This window comes from Ranitomeya imitator, chromosome 2 (genome assembly GCF_032444005.1).
Source record: "Ranitomeya imitator isolate aRanImi1 chromosome 2, aRanImi1.pri, whole genome shotgun sequence".
In the NCBI taxonomy this organism is placed as follows: Eukaryota; Metazoa; Chordata; class Amphibia; order Anura; family Dendrobatidae; genus Ranitomeya; species Ranitomeya imitator.
In genome coordinates this window covers 523,663,818-523,689,342 of record NC_091283.1, presented here as the reverse complement: position 1 = coordinate 523,689,342, position 25,525 = coordinate 523,663,818, and the positions used below count along the sequence as shown (strand labels likewise).

The following is a 25,525-nucleotide window of genomic DNA, read 5'->3' as shown; positions in this document are numbered from 1 at the left end:
AGCAAGTGTATCTCAATATCCCAAATTGACAAATAAATATAATGCAGCATAAAAGTACATGGGCATAAGTTTATACATCAGGGAAGTGTAGAGCACGCTATGTCCCATCTAGTGACAATATATGGATAATAGCATTGCTAATGTATGTAAAAATAATCCGATTTTATCCCCTATGAGTGCATATAAATAATAAAGAACAACATATATTACCCGATTTGTGAAGTACAGTGCAGACCCGGTAGAAAGATCGGCGTCCTTCCTCACCCGTTCACAACTGGATGAGGTACATTGACGATATTTTCTTCCTTTGGGAGGGCCCATTGGATGGATTAGAAAACTTTATCAACACCCTGAATGATAATCAGATCAACGTTAAACTTACCTTTCGTTCTGGCAGGTCATTGGAATTTTTGGATTTACAGATCACGGCTGCTACTGATGGATCCCTACATACGGATATCTTTAGGAAACCGACAGCGACGAACTCCCTGCTTAGGGCTGATTCATCTCATCCCCCATCTAATATTAGAGGTATTCCCATCGGGCAGTTTCTAAGGGCCAAAAAATGTGTTCAGATGAACACTTGCTATAATAATAGTCCCATATTTTTTATTACTGTGAAGCACTGGTTTGGACCAGGTGTCCCTCCTGGTTAGGGCACTCTTGTTTGTTCTGTTATATGTGACAATTAATTGTCTTTATATTAATAATAATAAAAATTGCGGCTTCTGTATAATAGACACTTGTCCACACATTCAGTCACATTCCAATCTCTCCACCATGGCCAAGACCAAAGAGCTGTCTAGGGAAACAACGCTGGGTTGGGATACAGGGCAATAGGCAAGCAGCTTGGTGAGAAGTCAACAACTGTTGGTGCAATTGTTTAGAAAATGGAAGAAACACAAGATGACTATCAATCTTCCTTGGTCTGGGGCTCCATGCAAGATCTCACCAGGAATCGGCCCAGAACTACATGAAAGGACCTGGTCAATGACCTGAAGAAAGATAGGACCACAGTCTCAAACACTACCGTTAGTTACACACTAGGCCATCATGGATTAAAATCCTGCAGGACACATAAGGTCCCCATGCTCACACCAGCACATGTCCAGGTCTTTTTGAAGTTCATCAGTGACCACCATGGGGTGCTTTTCTGCAAAGGGGACAGGATGACTACATTGTGTTGAAGGAAGGATGGATGGGGTCATGTATTGTGAGATTTTTTCTGACAACCTCCCTCCCTCCCTCAGTAAGAGTATTGAAGATGGGTCGGGTCGTGGCTGGGTCTTCCAGCATGACAATGACCCTGAACACACAGCCAGGGCAGCTAAGTAGTAGCTTCATAAGAAGCATCTCAAGGTCCTGGAGTGGCCTCGCCAGTCTCCAGACCTGAACCCAATAGAAAATCTTTAGAAGGTGCTGAAACTAAATGTTGTCTAGCGACAACACCAAAACCTGAAAGATCTGGAGAAGATCTGTATGGATGAGTGGGCCAAAATCCCTGCTGCAGTGTGTGCAAACTTGATCAAGAACCACATGAAACATCTGTCCTATGTAGTTGCAAACAATGGTTTCTGTACCAAATATTAAGTTCTGTTTTTCTGTTGTATCAAATACTTATTTCATGCAATAAAATTCAACTTAATTATGTATAAATCATACAATGTGATTTTCTGGATTTTTTTTTAAAGATTCTGTACATCACAGTTGAAGTGTAATGACGATAAAAAAGATAGACCTCTCCATTCTTTGTAGGTGGGAAAACTTGCAAAATCGTCGGTGTATCAAATACTTATTTTCCCCGCTGTAATCACATTGACTTCTCTACTGTACAGTATCATCTTCCGGGCTGTATCACGGCATCATAGCACATCCCTTCCGCTTAATATCAGCCTCCCATACGTTCCAGGTCAATGTTTCCTTTCATCTTCTTCCAGTAATTCAATAACGTGTTCATAAACTTCACACAGTATTCTTAATGATTCTTTCCATAATCCCACAGGGCCAAGCTGACCTCCTCAAACATGCCAAGAATGAAGCTGTGGACCACGTGAGGCAGATCCACCATGCGGGGCAGTCCTGTGGTATAAGCCGTGCCAGCTACCACTCCCCTTCCTTTGATATCTTCAGACCGCGAGGGGCCCTGGAACCCATCCCCGAGACAGACAGCGGAGGCAACACTAGCTTATGAAGATGCATTCAGCAGCCAGGAGAACAAGGACTTAACCCCTGGCATGGCAGACTCTTCTGCAACAGTTTGCCATTTGTTGCAGATGTGTCCCAGCAGCTACAGGGTAAATGTTAGGCTCTCTCCACTTAGTGTCCCCTCTCTCTTCCTTTACCGCCATCCCCTGGGACACAACTGTGGAACTTTAGACTTTAGAATGACCCAAAATACTGGAGTTCAGGAGAGACGTCTAATCAAAGGCGTACATTTATATTTTTGTGCACTTACAGACCAGCCTCATGTCACCTCTATTTACACCCTTCCCAAAACAGTAAAGACTTGGGGTTGGGAGGGGAGAAGTGTATTGCTACCTCTGTTCACTTTCTTCATACCCCCCTCTGTTCATGTATTGTATGAGATCACTTGTGGTTTAAATACACTTGTTCAGAGCCATTTCTAATGTCTGTGGTCATGAAGGGGGTGCAGGTTAAATAGCCGGAGGGATTACTTTATAATTGCACAAAACGCAAAAAACCTTTTGGCATATACCAATTTTTATAGAAAAGTCAATTGTGCTGGCATGCTAGAGCATCTATTGGCTTAAATACATAGTAATTTTCTACAAAGCCAGAAAAAAAGCCATTAAATTCCTTGATGGAGTGTTCCCTCCCCCACCCCAAATCATGTGTCTTTCAAATCTGACATGGTCCTCAAATTGTATGGGAAGTCCTGACTTTCAGTTGAATTACCCTTCATCTGTTATGGTGCACAAAACAGTTGCATGACAAATACAGCTCTGTTACATCTATAAACTGTGCACTGTAAGGTGATATTATGACCACTACGCAAACTGAGACATACACATTTTCGGCCGTATTGGGCATTAATGTCTTTCAGACTGGCCATTCACACCAAAGGAAGGTAGATGGTTCTGGGAACATTTTGTCAGATAGTTTTAGCAGCAAACAATCTTTTATCCCTTGATTAAATGAAGAAATGACTGGCATCTTTCCATATTGTGGTTGTGTGCCATCGGTGGAATAAAAGATTCAGTTTTTCACACGACTAAGGTCTAGTCATGAGTGAGTATACTCATTGCTCTGGTTTTCCCGAGCACAGTCAGGTGGTCCCCGAGTATTTGTGACTGCCCATAGATTTAGTTTTTGTTGACGCAGCTGCATGATTTACAGCTGCTAGCCAGCCTGAGTACATGTGGGGGTTGCCTGGTTGCTAGTGAATCCCCACATGTATTCAAGTTGTCTATAAGCCATAAGTCATGCAGCTACGATGACAAAAACTCCGAACACTAACAAATACTCGGAGACAACCCGAGCACGCTTGGGATAACTAGAGCAATGAGTATACTACTCATCACTACTAAGGTCCATTACGATTGACATTGTCCATTTAAATCAGCGCAAGTCTTTAGTTGTATGCACCCAACACTCTGCCATCGCCCAGATGTAGCAGTGATGGAGCTCACTCTGCACTGCTACATCTGACCTATTGACGTATACTATATATACAAATATTCAATACAGACTGCCCTGATATACTCAGCTTTGCTGTGTCTGATGGCGTTGGCACACCTTCATCTCTCCGTCAAATAGACTCAACTTTGCTATATCCAACAGGGCACAAACTTAAGGTCCATTTACACTTCAACGTTGTGGTGAACGAGCATTCCTAGGAATACTAGTTTCATAATAATCGTACAGGCTGCCAGTCACCTGACAAACATGCAGAATGCTCATTGGTCAGGTGAAATGATCTTTTGTGCTGCACAAAAGATCATCATTTTCGGCAGCTCATCACCCTGTATTAACAGAACCTGTGCTGCAAAAAATAATGGCAGCCTATGTGCACAGAACAATCTTGAAAAAATTGTTCAGTGCACATCTGAACCTGGGTCTGGATGAGTTAAACTACTAATTGATCTCTGATCAGCAAACAATCGGTGGTCATGTATTGCCTCAGGTCGGCCAGTGTAAGATTATATTTTCAGCATTTTTTAGACTCCATTAAACTACATGTGGCATCAATCGTAATCAGAACCGAATTTTGAAAAATTCGCTCAACTCTTCTCATAACTTTTTTTTCTTCTTCTTTGAGGTGGTCTGGAGCGCAGTCACCTCTTTGAGATGGTAAGTTTTGAAAAGAACTCGCAGCACTAAATTTTTCCAAACACAGATGTATATCATACTACATGTATCCTCAAAGTGGAAAATTCATTACTTACTCATAACCCTTATAGAACTCAAGCAGTGAGTTATACATATAGGATACATTGAGGCTGCTGTATATGCATCACGGAGGAGACACTGAGACTGGTGTAAATACATCGATATACTAAGACTGGTGTAAATATATCACGTAGGTAACACCAAGACTGCTGTTTATACATTGCAAAGGATACACCAAAACTGCTGCATATGTATCACATAGGATACACAGACTGCTGTGTGCATCTATGACCTAAAAAACACCGAGATGCCCATGTATGCCTCACATAGGAGCCACTGAGACATCTATATGTACATTACATAGGAGATGCCGAGGCTGGTGTTCCTACATTACATAGGAGATACTGAGGCTCGTATCCATGCATCATAAAGGAGACACTAAAGGCCCCGTCACACTAAGCGACGCTAAAGCGATCCCGACAACGATACGACCTGGCAGGGATCATTGCTGCGTCGCTATGTGGTCGCTGGTGAGATGTCAAACAGTGTGATCTTCCCAACGACGCAGCAGCGATGCGGCGACCTGTAGCGACCTGTACAACGATGTCGTTGGTCGTTGTGACCCTGTCACATGGCAGCTATTTTGACGATTCAGACCTCGATGAGGGATGTTCTGTGTGACGTTGTAGTCACACAGGCGTGCATTTGCGTTGCCTTTTCCGCGCCCATTCAGTTCCGATTGGTGGTCGCTACTGCGTTCTGATTGGCTGCCTGCGACTCCTCTTCAATTTATCTATTCTTCAACGGTTCTTCAGACACCTATACTTTGTGCACGGTAGGTAGGTATCGTTTGGGGTCTCAAATGCGTTTTCATTTTCCCTTAATTTATAGGGCACCTACTAATTATCTGCTATCATTGCTCTGGAGGGAGGGAGGGCCCTCTGTTGAAGGCATGACCGCCAATCAGAACGCAGTAGCGACCACCAATCGGAGCGGAGGGGTGCGGAAAAGGCAACGCAAATGCACGCCTATGTGTCGGTGTCTGAGTCGTCAACGAGGTCGTTGGTAAGGTGTCAAACACAGCGATGTGTGCTACCCAGCGGAACCTCAACGATCAAAAAAAGGTCCAGGCCATTCCGACACGACCAGCGATCTCACAGCAGGGGCCTGGTCGCTGCTACGTGTCAAACATAGCGAGATCGCTACTGAGGTCGCTGTTGCGTCACAAAACTTGTGACTCAGCAACGATCTCGCTAGCGACCTCGCTTAGTGTGACGGGGGCTTAAGGCTTATGTCCATACATCACATAGGAGGGGACACAAAAAGAATGTCATGACATTTACTGGCTAGTGCCCACACTGGTGCTGGCCAGCATCCAGGCCTAATCCAGTGTGTGTGTGTGCCACACCGTTCAGTAGTGAGCACTGCATGTGTGCACTCTAGGGTTGAACTAAAGGGTCAGTTGCACAAGGACCTCATCCCACCTGGTGTAGTAGAAAAAACCCAACATACTTAAATGTTTTAAGAAGATATATTCTTTTCCATTGGTAATTAGAGGGTGAAAACATGAAGAAAAATCCTGTATCCATCCTTGGGATTGATGAAAGCTGAACAGAGGGAAAAGAAGATGGTTACGGGTAGGGTTGTGGGCTCAGTATGCTAAACCTCTGAATCTGATTCCGACTCCATAACACTGCCTCACTACTGAGCATGTACATAAAGTGCAGCACAGATTCATCTCAACTAAAAGCCGAGATCCCTAGATCAGGAACACAGCAGACATTAATAGGGTATTTCATAACTTTCCCAAATTCTTATGAAAACATTTACAACACATCCTGCACTGAACTACTGTACCCAATGTATTACATATTTTAGGAGTCAGAGTCCATTTTATACCGATTTCAACTACGACTCTACCAAAATGGACACCGACTTTGACTCTGGCTCCACAGCCCTGGTTACAGGTGTGATTTTTCTTACAGATCCCACATGCAGCTTTTCAACTCCAACCCGGAAGCAGGGAGTACAACTTTTTCATGCATTACCCAATTTCAAATAAATTATGCACCTTAAAGAGCAAGCCTGGTATCATTGGAAAGTTTAATTTCTGGGCTTTTATTGAAGGAATACTGCTTTTATTGATGCCAGAACTTTATTGCAGCTACAATATACATATTGATACATTACGATTAACCTTTTCACTGCCAAAAATGTTTATATAGGAAGAAAATGGAGCAGAACAATATTGTATCATACAATTATTAGGTTCTGTAGAAGGACGTAGATCTGGGGATTTATTATGATGGAATATAGGCTGAACTGGATGGACAAATGTCTTTTTTCGGCCTTACTATCTATGTTACTATGTTACTATGTAAAATTGTCATTTTTCCTATGAATTTATATGCCCATTAGTGGATATTGTAGCGATAACCTGAGTAGTTAATGCAGTGGAGTTGAATCAGTGGTAACATCCTTACTTTCGATGAAATAATCCTTTCCAGAGGTATATACATATACAGGAAGAACACCACCTCCACACATCCAGGATTCTTCTCAGAAATACAGAAAGGAGTTAACAGGGGGAGGGGAGTCTCTTTTGTGTGTGATCACAATAAAGAGTGACTCATGAGACCTGACTATAAAGGTTTGTTCCTGGTGGATAAGTATATGGTGTTTGGTACATTCTCTATGGAGGGGCACGGTTTGGCTTCATTCCAAGTAGTACTTGTAGTTTGTGCATTGTATGTGTGCACACAGTTTTGCCTCTTTGGTGCATGGTCTGCCATTTGAAAACTAGAAGTCGTCAGCGGCAACAATGTCTACCAAGTTCCAAACTGACCCTAGAGTCAAAAAGCACAAGCTGTTCGCGGGAAAATCCAAGGGTTGGCTTTTCTTGGTTCAGGAGCCACTCAAAAGCCTCAAATCACTATGTTTAATGCCATGAATATATCTAACGGTGAATTTACACATTATGGATTTTTTTAACGCTGCATTTGCAGCAAACTCTGCATCTGTGACATGCAGATATTGCTATTATTTTCCATGAATTTCACCCAACTACAATAAAAGGAAATCTATCACAAGGTTTTGCCTAAATAAATCACTGCCACCACCTATAGTCCTCTTTAGCAATGACCCTACAACTCCTTATTATGAGTCCAGTTGCCCTGCATTCCTCTGAAAATAAATGTCCCACACTATATGGTAATCAGCGACGAGTCATTTGGTGAGCATTCCTGCACTGTGCTCAGCCCACCAACGCCTTTGATTGCATTGGATGATGTCTCCTACAGCAAACAACTTGTGGTCAGCATGCGCCAACGAGGTTGGAACGAATCACGTCTGCACTTGACTCATTTACAACTGCACAGGCTCAAGATTTTTGTGGGCATCATGAATGTTATCCAAAGATGGAGGTAAGAAATGGGAGACACCAAGCATGGTCCATGAATGAATATTGGATTGCTTAGCAGTGATTTGTTTGAAGGGTAGGACAGTTCTACAACTTTTTTTGAAGCTATAATGGGCAACTGGACTCTTAAAAAGGGGTTGTGGGATGGTGCTAAAGGTGGTGGCAATGGTTTATATAGAGAAATCATGGTGACAGGTTCCATATGAAAAGGGATAAAACGTGTGACTAAAATCTGTATAATTACTTTTACAATTTTTAAAGTCAGCACTTTAGTTCAGCTTCTGTGTGGAAAAAGTTTGCAACATGTTGATTAGATTTGATATGTAAAAATGTTATCCACTTTGCATGCTACTGGGTTACGCTGGCCATTTTACATGGGAGAATGCATAGCCGTATTTCCAGATTTACTGAGAATAACACAGTAGGCAATGGTATTGTATCTCTATCTTTAAAAAAAACATACCTCCAGAAAGGAGGTCACACGGAGTCCAAAATTTTTCACATTTTGGACTACTTTTGCCTCCCTGAAATCAATGGATCCATTGGGAGGTAATGCAATTTGCTTTTTGTCTGGAATATTATTATTATTTATTTATATAGCACCATTAATTCCATGGTGCTGTACATGAGAAGGGGTTACATCAAAATACAAATATCACTTACAGCAAACAAAACTAACAATGACAGACTGATACAGAGGGAAGAGGACCCTGCCCTTGCGGGCTTCTACATATTACCAAAGTCTGTACAATAAATGGTTTCTCCAATTAGGGTGGTTGGTCTCAACTTTTACGCCTTTGAACATTCATATTTTTCTAGTTGCAATACTGATGCCAGGCTTGATTATGCATCATCATCAGCTTCTATTTTAAATAGTACAATACCTTGTATTGCAGCGCTTCCAAATCTGGCAACGCTTAACTCATCATTAACCAATTTATAGATGGACCAATGTTAGCAGGATAGCTGGCGATGAAAATATGTCCAAAATGGATCCCATTCGGCCAATTTGTCAACGCTATCCAACAAGATTAATAAATGAAGGACTCAATTACTGAAGTGCTCATTGTTGAGAACAGGAAGAGAACAAGAAAATAAAGACATGGCAAGACAGAAAAAGTACTGTAACTCTAAGTTTAAGATGCCAAGAAGTTTCAGGAGGAAATTTGGAGTTATAGGCCAGGTTTTCACAAACCACCACTGAAGGCTCTGGAGGTAAAGCTCTGAAAAGTTAATAAATTTAGGCGCAACATAGAGTTGAATGTAAGTTTTGTCACTTTTGGTGTTTTCACTCCAGATTCTTCCCAATATGTTGAAATGTGTAGAGCTGTAACTGGGGCACGGTCGGGGTGGGACACCGCAGCTCATCTAATTAATGATGAGCTGAGGTGTTTCCTACGCCAGAAATCTCGTTCCAGTACCTGGCACACAACTATTACAGCTGTTCTGAAGAAGCCATCCCTTGACTCAACCTCTACACCCTATTGCCTTAGCTACCACCCTATACCACTATTCCTGTGCGCCTCAAAATTCTTCAAACAGAAAATCCATATTAAATTTCCTCCCACCTCTCATCCAACTTGGTCTTCGACAACTTACAATTAAGCTTCCAGCCTCACCACACCACTGAAGCTGCCATAGGCAAATTTACTATCAAGTTACCTATCACCAAGGCTAATACATAAAATTATGTTCTCCTCATTCTAGTCCTTTCCTCTGCCTTTGAAACAATTGATCACTTCAAACAAAAAACACACCTAAGTATATCCTATGTATAGGGCCATGAAGCAATATGCCGGATAGATCACCAAAAAAGAATATCTTCACATACGGCCAATAAAATAAACATAATCTTTATTAAATATTTTAAAAACAAATATATCGGTACAACAAGTACATAACCACAGGCACAGGTAACAGAAGATGGGGAACCCCTGGTAATGACTCCAAACAATGCAAAAATATATAATAGCTCACAAAGGTGTTATATAACAGTTGACAAAGGTACCATGTCTAACAACTGTGTAGCCATGCACAATCGGGCACAAGACATAAAACAGTAAAAATACAAGTGTATAAAGAATCAGTATTGTAGTATATTTACCAAGGAGCACTCCTGGGGACCCACCACACCCGACGCGCGTTTCACATGGAGTGCTCCTTGGTAGTTTCCTAAAGGGGAAAGAAACTGTGGAACTGCGGGTTGAGCATAGGACTCTTGCTAACTGGACTGTAGTACTGCGCTGGGCTTTGGTGAAGTAGAAAGGAACGTTGAAGGTAGAGGACCAGAGGTGTATCTAGGTTTTCTGGCACCCGGGGCAAGAACTAATTTTGGTGCTCCCCCCAAGCACATATGGGATCTGTTACACCAGGTCCAGTCTCTGTACCTTTGCGGGGTCCCCGTTGGGACTCCCGTTCTGTGCTGGCTCCATGCTGTCAGGATGCAGCTTCCCCTCCTCTTCCCTCTCCTGCTTCCTGGCGTGCTGCCAGCAGGTTCTCAGAGTGATTAGGGCACGCGCACGCTTGTTCCTGGTCTCTTAAAGAGACAGCGCACATTTTTAAAATATGCTTCTAGCCAATGGCATTTTATTCATTGCTATTTCTAGCTCCTCCACCATAGGGAGGGCGCCGGAGCAACAAGTATCCACTGTTGCTTACTTCCTGTTCCTGTCTTCATGTGCTCCTGTTTCTGAAGTGCTTTCGCTTGTACTCCGCTTATACTGTCTGTTTCCACAGATCATCAGTTCCAGTTACCCGGCTATCCTGGACGACGACTGTTCTATCTATGCAATCCCGTCTCGTCCCGCCAATCTGCCATCATCATCACCGGACAACGCCAGTACCATTGAAACCAGCTTCTACCCGTACACCCGGTATGACCTGGTTAGCTCCACGTCTCCCGCTAACCCCGCTTGTCTGATTGTCCTGCTGGGACAGCTGCCACGAGTTTGGGGTCTAACTGGAGGTAGCACCCGTGTCCCCCAGGCTTTCCACTCTTTCCCTGTTCAAGGGGACTTACCACGGGTGTCTGGGGCTCACGTAGTCACGCCCCCTTCGGAGCCCCCCGGACCGTGGTCCCGATGTTCCACATTAAACCTAAGTAAAAACGAATGTGAACTTCAACTTCTGTGCCTCCGTTTCCATTTGTTACAGGATATATACACTTAGTCACGTTCTGACGAGCTGCTCTTCCTAATTCAATGTTCAGTGAAAAACAAGCAGGAAGAGAAGTTAGTTATCACATGAATGTTAAGTAGGAAAATTGCATGAGTGACGCGGCCATGTGATGACTGTTGGAACTTGCACAACTGAATCTTGACAGTGAGTATATCACAAGCTGTTAGGATTTGCTACAGGGCTTCATTTTATAATTAAAGGGTGCGTCCAGGTTGGAGATGAAAGTCTTCAGTCATTATAAGTGACTGCAGCTTCTGATTTCTCACAGCACATGCACTGTACACTTTTAGGATTCCCCCTTACAAAAGTATAAGACTTGTATACTTCTGGCAACATTCCAACTAGACGTGTCCGGCCTCGCTCAATTCATTTTCATTGAGTGAGACCACACATGTCTAGTCGGCACTTGACTGTATTTATACAAAGCACCAGCACAAGAGAATCCTGACCGTGCAATGCACACTGTGAGAATTCAGAAGTCTGCAGTCACATAGAATGACTGCAGAGTGCAGACTCATCAGAAACTTGGACAACCCCTTTAATGCTCCTAACAAATAAAAATATGAGAATTAGCATCACACAGAAAAATTACATCCAGGCACCTGCTAGATCATGTTGCCTCTGGAGTCGTTTGGTTTCTTTTCTTCATCTTGTCCAGAAGCCATGATGAGTTTTCTCATCAACAGCCTGTCTCTGCAGCCTTCTATCTTCTCCGGTCTTCTGCAGCACATTCTCACATGATGCCCTTAAAGATAGCAGTCTCATTACAATGCTCCCAAATAAAAATATCTGCCCTACACTGAGCCACTGAATAAATAATTTCTCCTCAGTATATTCCCTGCGCAAAATACGACCCCCACACTGTCCCTCTTATGGTGCATGCCCTCCACACTGCCCTCTCTTTTCCATACTGGGCCCCCTCTTCTTGGGTCCTCCTATAGAGCTCAGTCTCTATAATATACCCCCTCACCACACTCCCCCCTCCTTGGTTTGCTGTGCCCTAACACTCCCCCATGCTGCCCCAAACACTACTCAGTCTCTATTCTGTGCCCACTCACATTTTTTCCCCCATACTGTCTCCTTGCACTATTTCTCTAAATAATCTCATACATTCCCCCCTCCCTCATACATTTACCCTCTCAAGTTCCATACTGCCTCCTCACATCCCTCTGACTCCCCATACTGTGTCTGCACCCATACCATCACCCTCGCTCCCCATACTGTGTCCACATACAGTACAGACCAAAAGTTTGGACACACCTTCTCATTTAAAGATTTTTTCTGTATTTTCATGACTATGAAAATTGTACATTCACACTGAAGGCATCAAAACTATGAATTAACACATGCGGAATTATATGCTTAACAAGAAAGTGTGAAACAACTGAAATTATGTCTTATATTCAAGGTTCTTCAAAGTAGCCATCTTTTGCTTGGATGACTGCTTTGCACACTCTTGGCATTCTCTTGATAATACCCCCCACAAACACACAGTAATACCCCCACACAGTAAATATACACACAGTAATAATCCCCACACAGTAATACCCCCACACAGTAAATACATACACAGTAATACCCTCCACAGTAAATACCCCTACACACACTAAATACAGACATGCAGTAATTACACACACAGTAATTCCCTCCACCCACAGTCATTAAGCACACACAACAAACACACACAGCAATACCCCCTCCCCACACACACACAGCAATATTCCCCACATCCAGCAATACCCCCCCCCCCACAGCAAATACCCCCCACAGACAGTAAATGGCTTCCCCCAATTTTTGATAACTTCAGCTCCACTAATGTGGATCACACTGCTGGTGTCGCACTGACCCGGCAGTCAGAGCTTCAATTGTACGTGTCTGTAAGATGCAAGTACAATTGAATACTGGGAGTCGGCGCGTCTGTGCCTGCTGTCAGCTTGACAGCCGGCTCAGAGAACTGTTGACTTCTGTAAAGGAAATGTTCATCAAGTTGTGTGTCCGCTATTGTCTGTATATAATTTCTCCCAAGTTATTGTTGAGTAAAGAGTTTATTTTTAGCTGGTGGTCTCCCTCATTCAACTGTCAAACATGTGGTCCTGCCAACCAAAGTCATCGGTTACATGCAGAACGCAAGGGTGTAGCATCCCCAAGAGCACAAGTTTACACACCCAGCAAGGACCCCCGCCTTCATGGAATGAGCCGGGGCATAAGAGACTAGTAGGTCACCCACGGCTACCACCCCGGCACCACGTTAGACTTCAAATCACACATCCAAGCTCTTACCAACTTATGCCGCCTCCAACTCAAATATTTCTAAAACTCATTCCTTTTTCAACCCCAAATCTACTTAAATACTGACACATGCTCTCATTATCTCCTTACCCGACTATTGCAGTATCCTCCTCTGTGGCCTCACAATTAACACTCTTGCACTTCTCTAGTCTCTCTATGGATGCCTAAGCTACTTCAGTGCCCTACATGGGGTAAGTAACAAAATGTATCAGAACTATTCAACATTTCTAATTGAAGATATTTGCTAATATTATTATTGCATTTACTATGTATTGGGATAGGATCTTGGAGATGGAAATACCCCTATAACCCAACTGGTTAATGAATCCAGGTCTCCCTTCGCTACTCCTCTGCTTCTCACCTCCATCAATCCGTTCACAGACTTCAAATTCCTCAGGAAATCCCCTTTAAGCTACTAACAATGACTTACAAGACCGTCCATAATCAGTCTCTTCCATCTGCAAACAAATCTACCAATACCATCCAACATGTAATCTCCAGTCGTCACCAGACGACCTTCTGCCTTTCGTTCTTGTAAATTCCTGACCCAATTGCCTCTCAAGATTTTTCCAGAACATCCCTAATTCTCTGGAATTCACTGCCTCCAAATTTCCAATCTGAAAACTCATCTCTTCAAAAAGCCTGCAGTAACTCCGCTGCCATCTGACTACCACCGGAGCTGCTGCAACCCCCAACCCTGACTCATATTGTAAGCCCGTGGGTGCAGAGTCCTCTCTCCCTCTGTACCAGTCTGTCAGTTTGTTTAATTTTATGTATGTAATATGTATGTACTTCAGCACGTTTTTTTGTGTGCTGAAAAGGCCCCTCTCGGCATATACTCGAGTGAGGGTCCAGAAGATGGAGGGGGAGGGGGAGCGGCAGAGCAGCAGGTCAAAGAGGCAGGAGCCGGCTGCTGCGGCTCACTCCTGTGCACGCTGCTAAAGAGAAATGAATATTCACTGTGCTAGCTGGCATTGAATATTCATTTCTTTGTAATAGCGCGCAGTGTCAGCCTCAGCCACCGTAACCACCCGATGGCTGACACTGTGCGCGCTACTGAATAGCAATGAATACTTACTGCCCTCCATACACATAGTCCCGGCGTGGAGAGCAGTGAGTATTACGGCAGCTGTGCTTGGCTTGTGAGCAGCGCATGAGGTCTCTGCCATGCACTGCTTACAAGCATAAAGCAGCTGTTGGCATCGGAACAAGTTGCTGCCGGAGAGTAGAGGAAGGTAAGTGTAATGGTTTATTTTTTTTTATGTTTTTTGATGGGCCCATGCATACCAGGATGGCGATGGGGCCAATCATACAAGGATAGGGATGAAGAGCCATGCATACAAGGATGAGGATGAGAAGCCATGCAGACCAGGATAGGGATGAGGAGCCAGGCATACAAGAATAGGGATGAGGAGCCATGCATACCAGTACAGGGATGAGGAGCCATGCATGCAAGGATAGGGATATGGAGCCATGCAGACCAGAATAAGGATGAGGAGCCATGCAGACCAGGATTGGGATGAGGGGACAATGCATACCCGGCTTACACTCAAGTCAATACATTTTCCCAGTTTTTTGTAGCAAAATTAGGTGCCTCGGCTTATACTCGAGTATATACAGTAACCTTTTTCACATGTACAGCATCATGGAATTTAGGGTAAGTTCACACAGGGCGTTATTTGCTGCTTTTTTTTCTGCAGCAAAACCTGATCTTCTTGGCAGGAAAGAAGCTGCGTCAAAAACGCAGGTTTAAGTGCGTTTTTGGTGCGTTTTTTTTTTCTCCTTCGCCTCATTGGGGGACACAGACCGTGGGTGTATGCTGCTGCCAATAGGAGGCTGACACTAAGTGATACAAAAAAAAATGTGATCTCCTCCCCTGCAGTATACACCCTCCTGCTGGCTCTCAGCTAACCAGTTCTTGCTTAGTGTCTGTAGGAGGCACATGGGTCTGTTTCAGACCCCAACGTTTTTATTTTATTAGTATAACTAATTCCAGACTCATATTGTGACCTTGACCAGTTGCTTGGTCACTCTATAAACCTCCATATATATCAATACGTAAAAAAGGAGAAAAACATGGAGTTTGTTTAAAAATTATACAAAAAATCTTTAATTACATATACCAAAACACTAATACAAAAAATATATATATACTAACGAACAAACATGAAAGAAGATGATGTGTAGATGCCTAAAAACATGTACAGCGAGCCACATATCCATGAAATAGTATAACACATAATATATAGCAACAGGTGCAGGAGCACCAACCCGCCTAACGACTCCCAGAGTAGATCAAAATACCAGAATCACCCCCTCTGATAAATTAGTCCATGCTCCATTGCCAAGAACCTAGCCCCTCAATCAGGGATCTGTCTCCATAGACCGTATTGTAACAGCCAGAGCAGGGGAATGAGTGTAAGTAGGAGAAGGAGGAAGGTATGGATGTCACCTCACCAGTGGCCACGCTGCCCGAACGTCCCCGACGCGCGTTTCGCCGCTTCTTAGCCCTGCTTTCTCAAGGGGAAGTGTGGTACAATCTTCCTTTGAGGACCTTAAGTATCCTAGGATACCGGTCATGTGCGCGTCACATGACCCGGGCTAATTCAACACTGCCTGATGACGGCGCATGCGCCCACCGTCACTATGGAAACACCCGCACCCCCGCCGCCCGGACCTGCCCGAAGTGCAGCCGCGAGTGAGTACACAGTGTCTCAGTCGCGTGCCACACCAGGACTGCGCCGGACCGCAAGAGGCGGGCGCCAGTGACAGGCGCGCGCACGCGCACCACAGTGTGAAGTGTGCCCTAAGTATTACCAGTACTAGGAAAAGCCATATATAAAATACAAAAACAGATCTTAAAATCCAAAACAGTGTCCGGAAATCCAAATGGCTTGTGTGCAATTTCGCTGACGCCTCCATAATATATTCAAGTCCAGAATGTATACTAGCGATCCATGCATAACTTCTAACTTCTTTATGTTAATGCTTTCGTGGATTATTTCCGAAGTCCATAACGTATGTAATATAATGATCAAAGTCCATACATGACACTGTAGTCCCAGAGGGGATCCCATTTAAGAAAAATACAAAACCTGTATACAAGACAAAACAGTTAAAATCAAAACCACACAAACAGTTAAAAGTACAAAAAACAGAGGGATTACTAAGGGGCCACCCCATAATTTCCAATCATAAGAAGGGACCAAAATTAAGTGCCTCATTAAGTCCAGCTGGTTTCATAGTGCCTAGTGTAACAATCCATTTTAATTCCCGTTGGGCGAGGAGTTTTTTTATGTCACCTCCTCTAATGCCTGTATGCACCACATCTATACCCCTCACCATAAAGTCCTTAGGGTTACAGTTATGCACTAACCTAAAATGCTTAGGTATTGTTTTAAGTGTTGTCACATCATCAACTAGCCTTGCCGCACTGATGTCCCGTACGTGCTCCCTTACACGCACTCTCAATTCACGTGACGTCAGTCCTATATAGACTAGGGAACAACTGCATGTCGCGTAGTAGATCACATTAGAGGTATTGCACGAGATATATTCCCTTATCTGATATTCCCTCTTACTATCCGCTGAGCAGAAGGTTGTAGTTCGGACCATATTAACACAGGCTACACAGTGCCCGCACTTAAAAGAGCCTTTAACTTGATGTGTCATACCGAATGGATTGGTACTTGGCGCCACATAGTGGCTGGACACCAAGAGGTCTCTAAGATTTTTTGACCTACGCGGGGTCATTAAAGGCCTTTCGCTGAGAAACGGTCCCAGGGAGGGTTCAGCACTCAAAACATGCCAATATTTAGTTAGAATTGCTCTCATGCTCTCCCACTCATGATTATATACCGAAATAAAACGGATCATATCATCCTTATCTTCCTTTTTGGCATTGCCATGTAACAGCGAATCCCGATTTTTTAATTTCGCTCTATTGTATCCGTTTTTAATGCATCTTTTACTATAGCCTCTGTCCTTAAATCTCTGCTTCAAGTCCAGGGCCTGTTTTTCAAATCTCTGATCCGTCGAGCAGATCCGCCTCATCCTCAAGAACTGTCCAACCGGGACGGCCCTTATAGTGGCCTGACTATGTGCCGACTTCGCATGTATTAATGCGTTAACTGATGATGTTTTGCGAAAGACATCAGTCTGGACGGACAAAGTGGAGTCCACTTCCAGACTGATGTCCAAGAAATCAATTTTATAATAATCGTACCTATAAGTCAGTTTGATGTTGAAATCATTCCTATTGAGCTCTCCCATAAATTCATCCAGCTGCTGCACCGTCCCCCGCCAAAAAAACAAAACGTCGTCTATGTAACGCAGCCAGCACAGCACATGGTCAGCGGCCCCCGCGTCACCAAAAACCAACCTCTCCCAGAAACCCAGAAAGAGGTTAGCGTACGCGGGGGCACAGGCCGCACCCATGGCCGCGCCACGTTTTTGCTGGTAGAACTGGTCTTTAAACGTAAAAAAATTATGTGTAAGGGTAAAGTGCAGCAGCTGGATGATAAGCTCACACAAAGGGCCGCCCAGGTTGGAGGCCTCGAGGAAGAAGCGGACCGCTCTCAAACCATCTGAATGATTAATGCATGTGTATAACGTCTCGACGTCTGCTGTTACCAGCAGCGTCCCTTCCTCAACAAAGATGCCGTCAACCCTACACAGGACATCCGTTGTGTCTTTTACATATGAGGGTAAGGTCTCAACTAAAGGTTTTAAATAATGATCTATAAATCTACAGATCGGATCACATAAGCCATCAATCCCTGACACAATCGGACGTCCCGGAGGGTTGACGGCATCTTTGTGTACCTTTGGAAGCAAATACAGAGTAGGTATTCTCGGGAATTTCACCGTTAGTCCATCTAGAACTTGTTTGTTAATTATGCCTAAATCAAACGCATTTAATAGGATTTTTTGGAGCTCTGCCGAGAAAGACATCACCGGATTAAATCTTAATTTATCATAAACACTGCTGTCCCGCAACTGGCGGAACGCCTCGCTTTCATATTTGACAATTGGCCAAACAACAATGTTCCCCCCCTTGTCAGCCGCCTTGAATACCACGTCATCCATTGCTTGCAATTGACGTAAGCTTTCTCTCTGTTTATGTGTGAGGTTATCGAAACGGCGATGCGTTGTTAGTTTTTTTAAATCATCTGATACCAGTTTCGTAAAAACCTCTACGGCTGGGCATAATGACAAGGGGGGGAAAGGTGTTGATTTGGGTAAAATACTCCTTGGGAACGCACCTTCAGCAATCGGATTTTGTTCCTCAAGAAGTTCCTCCAAAATTCGAATGTTGTCTCTGTCGGCAGCGCTCCAATTCTCCTGTTCATATCCTCCCTTGTTGTGCAATTTTTTTAGGATTAGCTTGCGTGAAAAAAGATGAAGATCTTTCAGTGCTAGAAAATAATTAAAACCATTAGTGGGAGAGAATGATAACCCTTTACTTAATACCTCTAATTGAGTATTAGTTAATACATGGTCCGATAAATTGATTACCTGTAACCCTCCCTGGGACTTAGGCTCAGGCTGTTTGCTACCGGCTCCTTTTTTAGAATTCTGTCTGGTGTTCATTTTCTGACGGATCAGAGATTTGAAAAACAGGCCCTGGACTTGAAGCAGAGATTCAAGGACAGAGGCTATAGTAAAAGATGCATTAAAAACGGATACAATAGAGCGAAATTAAAAAATCGGGATTCGCTGTTACATGGCAATGCCAAAAAGGAAGATAAGGATGATATGATCCGTTTTATTTCGGTATATAATCATGAGTGGGAGAGCATGAGAGCAATTCTAACTAAATATTGGCATGTTTTGAGTGCTGAACCCTCCCTGGGACCATTTCTCAGCGAAAGGCCTTTAATGACCCCGCGTAGGTCAAAAAATCTTAGAGACCTCTTGGTGTCCAGCCACTATGTGGCGCCAAGTACCAATCCATTCGGTATGACACATCAAGTTAAAGGCTCTTTTAAGTGCGGGCACTGTGTAGCCTGTGTTAATATGGTCCGAACTACAACCTTCTGCTCAGCGGATAGTAAGAGGGAATATCAGATAAGGGAATATATCTAGTGCAATACCTCTAATGTGATCTACTTCGCGACATGCAGTTGTTCCCTAGTCTATATAGGACTGACGTCACGTGAATTGAGAGTGCGTGTAAGGGAGCACGTACGGGACATCAGTGCGGCAAGGCTAGTTGATGATGTGACAACACTTAAAACAATACCTAAGCATTTTAGGTTAGTGCATAACTGTAACCCTAAGGACTTTATGGTGAGGGGTATAGATGTGGTGCATACAGGCATTAGAGGAGGTGACATAAAAAAACTCCTCGCCCAACGGGAATTAAAATGGATTGTTACACTAGGCACTATGAAACCAGCTGGACTTAATGAGGCACTTAATTTTGGTCCCTTCTTATGATTGGAAATTATGGGGTGGCCCCTTAGTAATCCCTCTGTTTTTTGTACTTTTAACTGTTTGTGTGGTTTTGATTTTAACTGTTTTGTCTTGTATACAGGTTTTGTATTTTTCTTAAATGGGATCCCCTCTGGGACTACAGTGTCATGTATGGACTTTGATCATTATATTACATACGTTATGGACTTCGGAAATAATCCACGAAAGCATTAACATAAAGAAGTTAGAAGTTATGCATGGATCGCTAGTATACATTCTGGACTTGAATATATTATGGAGGCGTCAGCGAAATTGCACACAAGCCATTTGGATTTCCGGACACTGTTTTGGATTTTAAGATCTGTTTTTGTATTTTATATATGGCTTTTCCTAGTACTGGTAATACTTAGGGCACACTTCACACTGTGGTGCGCGTGCGCGCGCCTGTCACGGGCGCCCGCCTCTTGCGGTCCGGCGCAGTCCTGGTGTGGCACGTGACTGAGACACTGTGCACTCACTCGCGGCTGCACTTCGGGCAGGTCCGGGCGGCGGGGGTGCGGGTGTTTCCATAGTGACGGTGGGCGCATGCGCCGTCATCAGGCAGTGTTGAATTAGCCCGGGTCATGTGACGCGCACATGACCGGTATCCTAGGATACTTAAGGTCCTCAAAGGAAGATTGTACCACACTTCCCCTTGAGAAAGCAGGGCTAAGAAGCGGCGAAACGCGCGTCGGGGACGTTCGGGCAGCGTGGCCACTGGTGAGGTGACATCCATACCTTCCTCCTTCTCCTACTTACACTCATTCCCCTGCTCTGGCTGTTACAATACGGTCTATGGAGACAGATCCCTGATTGAGGGGACTAGGTTCTTGGCAATGGAGCATGGACTAATTTATCAGAGGGGGTGATTCTGGTATTTTGATCTACTCTGGGAGTCGTTAGGCGAGTTGGTGCTCCTGCACCTGTTGCTATATATTATGTGTTATACTATTTCATGGATATGTGGCTCGCTGTACATGTTTTTAGGCATCTACACATCATCTTCTTTCATGTTTGTTCGTTAGTATATATATATTTTTTGTATTAGTGTTTTGGTATATGTAATTAAAGATTTTTTGTATAATTTTTAAACAAACTCCATGTTTTTCTCCTTTTTTACGTTTTTATTTTATTGTTTACTTTTCTGTAAATTATTATTTTTTAATTAACGGAGTGAAGGGGGCGACAGATCCTTTCAAGGTTCCGATCTCCCCCGAACCATCAACAGGCGAGCACGGCGAGTATACCTCCCCGTACCCTTTCCTGCGACGTGGGAAGCCATGCCTGAGCTCACTTCAGGGGCGACGGTTCCTTTCATGGTCCCGATCTCCCCACACCAGCAACGGGCGACCACATGGAGTGTCGCCTCCATGTTTCCTCTCCTGGAGCCAGGCCTAATGCCGGACAACTGGCCCTGTCCACCCAGACTGAACTCCGTGGCTGTACAGAGGCCCCTCTCTATGGCGTCCGAGCAGCCCCCACTGTCCCACCACTGTGAAAGCGGATGGCACAAGGAGGTGGACGGTTCCTCTCCACCTCCCTAACAAACGGATGATGGATTGAGGTTTATCCCTGCACCGTCCACGCTGCACAGAACAGCGCTGAAACCCACATCCGCAGCGGCTCCATGCCGGGACGCGCACCAATGGTGAGTGGATCCATCTTCAGTGGGATATCCACATGCTGACAGGCAGCCTCAGCCACTTCCCTGTGGCCCACCTCTCTGAGGTAACTCTCTTGATGGCTGCAAAAATTTAGTCCCCGGCTTCGGCCGATTTGTAGGCCGCATCCTGGAAGTCTTGCCTGGAACAACCCACTGGTGACGTCCGCCGGCTACAGAAATTTAGGCCCCGGCTTAGGCCTATTCAACATCGTGTCTGTGGCTCCACCCCCCAAATTGGCGCTTCTCGCTCTCTGCGAGATTTTATCAACTCTGCAGCTCCCGGTGGCCATCTTGGTTCACCCGGCCAGCTCACACGGGGGTGACAGTATTTATTTATTTATTTATTTATTTTTTTTAATTTTTTTTTCTGGTCTTAAAGGTGCATGACCAGTATTCTCTGGTCTTAAAGGTGCATGACCAGTATTCTCTGGTCTTAAAGGTGCATGACCAGTATTCTCTGGTCTTAAAGGTGCATGACCAGTATTCTCTGATCTTAAAGGTGCAGGACCAGTATTCCCTGGTCTTAAAGGTGCAGGACCAGTATTCCCTGGTCTTAAAGGTGCAGGACCAGTATTCCCTGGTCTTAAAGGTGCATGACCAGTATTCCCTGGTCTTAAAGGTGCATGACCAGTATTCCCTGGTCTTAAAGGCGCATGTCCAGTATTCTCTGGTCTTAAAGGCGCATGACCAGTATTCTCTGGTCTTAAAGGCGCATGACCAGTATTCTCTGGCCTTAAAGGCGCATGACCAGTATTCTCTGGTCTTAAAGGCGCATGACCAGTATTCCCCGGTCTTAAAGGCGCATGACCAGTATTCCCCAGTCTTAAAGGCGCATGGCCAGTATTCCCCGATCTTAAAGGCGCATGACCAGTATTCCCTGGTCTTAAAGGCGTATGACCAGTATTTCCTGGTCTTAAAGGCGCTTGATCAGTCCGAGGAGCCCTCCGCTGCCGACCCCAGCTTTATCCTCTAGTTCCCCTCAGTGGACTTCTTCACTGACCAATCCATGGTTCTCTGACCAAGAGATTGAATCCCTCTGTGTACCCTCTGTGTTTGGAGTGCTCGCAGGACCAATATACAGGGTCCCTATCCTACATGGGAGCCGTCGGCTAGCAGGGGCCGCAAGTATTCTAGAAACATGCAGGCATCTAGAAACATACAGGTATCTAGAAACATACAGGTATCTAGAAAATGGAAGTTTTTCGTTTCCTGCTCCCTCACCAATGATTTGATGACAACAAGGCTCTGAATATGGATTGGATATTGCCTGAGCTTGCCAGAGCTTCAGAGACTAAACTCCCTCGAGAGTATTTGCCATTCAATTCGGATAAGCGATTCACTGGACAGATGCCTCTACGTGGGATGCCATGCCTGGCCTGTTTTTTAAGGGCAACGGGTCCTTTAAAGGGCACCGATCTCCCCACACCATCAACAGACGAGCACACGGAGTGTCGTCTCCATGTTTCCTCTTCTGCATCCAGGCCTAACGCCAGACAACCTGTCCTGTCCACCTGGAGACCTGTACTCTGTGGACATATAGAGGCACCCTTTTTGGCGTACGAGCTCCCCCCTCTGCATCACCACTATTTAGTGGATGATGCAAGAAGGCGGACAATTCCTCTCCACTTCCCTGTTAAGAGGTTGATGGATCGAGGGTTCCTAATTTTTATCTCTGCACCGTGAAAAGAGGAGATGGCAAGAGACTATGACCTGCTGGATGCAGCCGCACATTCTGCCATGGGGCAGATTAACCGGGTAGAATCTCCTGTGGTATACCTACCAGTATCCCTACCTGATGGGTCATCAATTAAAAATACCACGGACTGTCAGATAGCAAATCTGGTTAGTTCCGTCTTGCGGCTTCGGGTCCAGCGCTCTATCCTCCCTAGCGGCCGCATGGATTGTTAGAGCAATGGTCTCCTGGCTGGAGACCTTAACTACCCTGATTCACTCCAGCAACAACTGGCCAATCAAATCCTTTGAGCGGGAGACTGACAAAGGATTGTATAAGGATTGTCCAGCACAGTCTAGATCTGAGGGATCTTGGTTCCAAACAGGGGAACGAAAAGTAAGATCGACCCTGGACCTCAAACTGCTAACAACCTTTGACATGGTCCTCCTTCTTTGGATGGAGTTCCTCCGCTCAGCCATTACTTCAACAGAAAAAGGTGCAGTTTCCGGCATCCATCGACATTCGGGTTGCTTGCCCTCTGCAAAAATTCCTTCGCCTTTCCATTCGTCAGCAGCATTTTCAAGTCACAACCTTGTCCTTCGGCCTTGCTTCCGCACCCAGAGTGTTTGCACGGGTCATGGTAGATGTCATGTTTCTCTTGCACTCTAGAGGCGTGCTCGTCCTGCCCTGTTTGGTCTGTCTAGCCGCCCTTCCAGGACTACGCTGAGTCGTCTATATCTCTTGCGATACCTTCTCTCCTGGGCTGGCAGCTACACTTAGACAAGTTCTCCTCATTTCCAGCCCAGCAGATATCCTTTTTGAGGATGATCCTGCACACTTCTAGAAGGATGGTAATTCTTCCTCGAGACAAGGTCATGGCCCTTCAACAGTGAGCTCGTGCAAGGAGAGTTCTGAGGACTTGATTACTCACCCCCTCATTTCATTCGATTTGCTAAGAGAGTTCTGAGGAAGAATGGTGACGACAATGGAAGCGGTTTCCTTCGCTCCGCTCGTTTTCAGCAAGTCAAACAGACTTTCAGACAATAGTCTCTGAGCTCCTACTTCATCCAGGGCCTTTCTCCCGGTTCAATGGTTATTAGTAACTACCAATGCCAGTCTTCTTCTCCCCATCATTGTTCTGGAGATCCGAACGGTAGTTTTACAGCAGGTCCACTGCCTTCTGGCGGGTCACCCTATCCGAATTCAATTGGATAATGCCACGGCGGTGCCTTACGTCAGTCATCTAGCAGGTACCCATGGTCATGCGCCATAACCGAGGTACCTCACTTTCTCTGATGGGCCGAAGTCTATTATTCAGTGATCTCGGCAGTATATATCCCAGAAGTAGAACTCTGAACGGCAAACAAATTCAGCCATCAGGGTTCCGCCTCAAGTCAGTGGGAACTTCACCCCGAAGTCTTCCATCAGATCTGTCCTTACTGGAGCTCTCCAGTTGTAGGCGGGATGACATCCAGACTGAAGGCCAATGTACTCAAGTTCGTGGTTCGGCCTCGAGATCCAAGAGCCATCGCTCTCCATGCTCTGGTTCTGCCGTGGTACCAGTTTCCATAACTCCCCTTCCACTGCTTCCGAAAGCCTTTCGGAAGCAGAAAGGGGCCCCAGTGATCCTCAGAGATCCGCACTGACCACGTCCGTTTTTTGTTTGCGGAGCTAGTATCTTATCGCAGCACAACTGCAAGTAGGGACTTTCTCACAGGGAGTTTTCACACGTAGTTCTTCCCTATCGCATACCGTTAGATCATTGGGACCTTATTATTCCTAGGAGCCTTACAGTTGGCTCCTTTTTCATCCGGGCAGACTTTACTATAAGGGAAAGTCGTCCCGTTCTCCTCTGCGATATTCTCACTCTGACGAGTCTTCGGAGCTAGCTTCTCTGCTCTTTCAGACTTTTTTCCCTTATTACCTTCGAGGCAAGGTTGTCCTCAGGCCATCTCCATCCCTTGTTACCAAGGTGGTACTGTATTACCACTGTAATGAGGGCTTAGTTCTTCCCTCATCTCTTTTGGCTCCAGTCCACAAAATGGAATAAGATCCCCCATATTCTGGACGAAGTGAGTGCTCGGAGTAGGTACGTCTTGACAACGGCATCCTTCTGAAGGTTGGACGTTTTATTTGGGCTTCCTGACGGTAGAGGAAGGCTTCCTGACATTTTCAGGAAGGGTTTCATCGACCATGATAACATGGTGAATTCTTTTCACCATCCAGGAGTCCTTCCGTGCTAGATGTCAGCGTATCTCCCTGTCTATCAAGGGTTGTAGGCACCAGGCATCAGCAAGGCACGCCTGCAAGCTTGCGGATTCGTCCAGTCTGCATGCATTCTTGAAGCACTATAATTCCCACACTTCCACAGATGTGACTCTGGGCAGGCGGACTCTGCAGGCCGCGGTGGCGCACTTGTAAGTAGCGGTTACACAGGGCCTGATCTATTGTTGTCCCCACCCAGGGACTGCTTTGGGACGTCCCACGGTCTGTGTCCCCC

The 25,525-nt window shown here is 44.9% G+C and overlaps 1 protein-coding gene and 1 long non-coding RNA gene across 2 annotated transcripts in view; one reads left to right on the top strand and one right to left on the bottom strand.

The window, feature by feature from the left end:
- LOC138664823 (inactive phospholipase C-like protein 2) overlaps positions 1–2,620 on the top strand; it is a 149,879-nt gene extending 147,259 nt beyond the window's left edge. The window contains exon 6 of the mRNA XM_069751803.1: positions 2,003–2,620. Within this exon, the coding sequence (XP_069607904.1) occupies positions 2,003–2,191 (189 nt within the window). The 3' untranslated portion in view covers positions 2,192–2,620. The remainder of the gene's footprint in view (positions 1–2,002) is intronic.
- The window catches only part of LOC138664828 (uncharacterized), a 617,141-nt gene that overhangs the window by 490,005 nt on the left and 101,611 nt on the right, over positions 1–25,525 (bottom strand). The window lies entirely within an intron of this gene.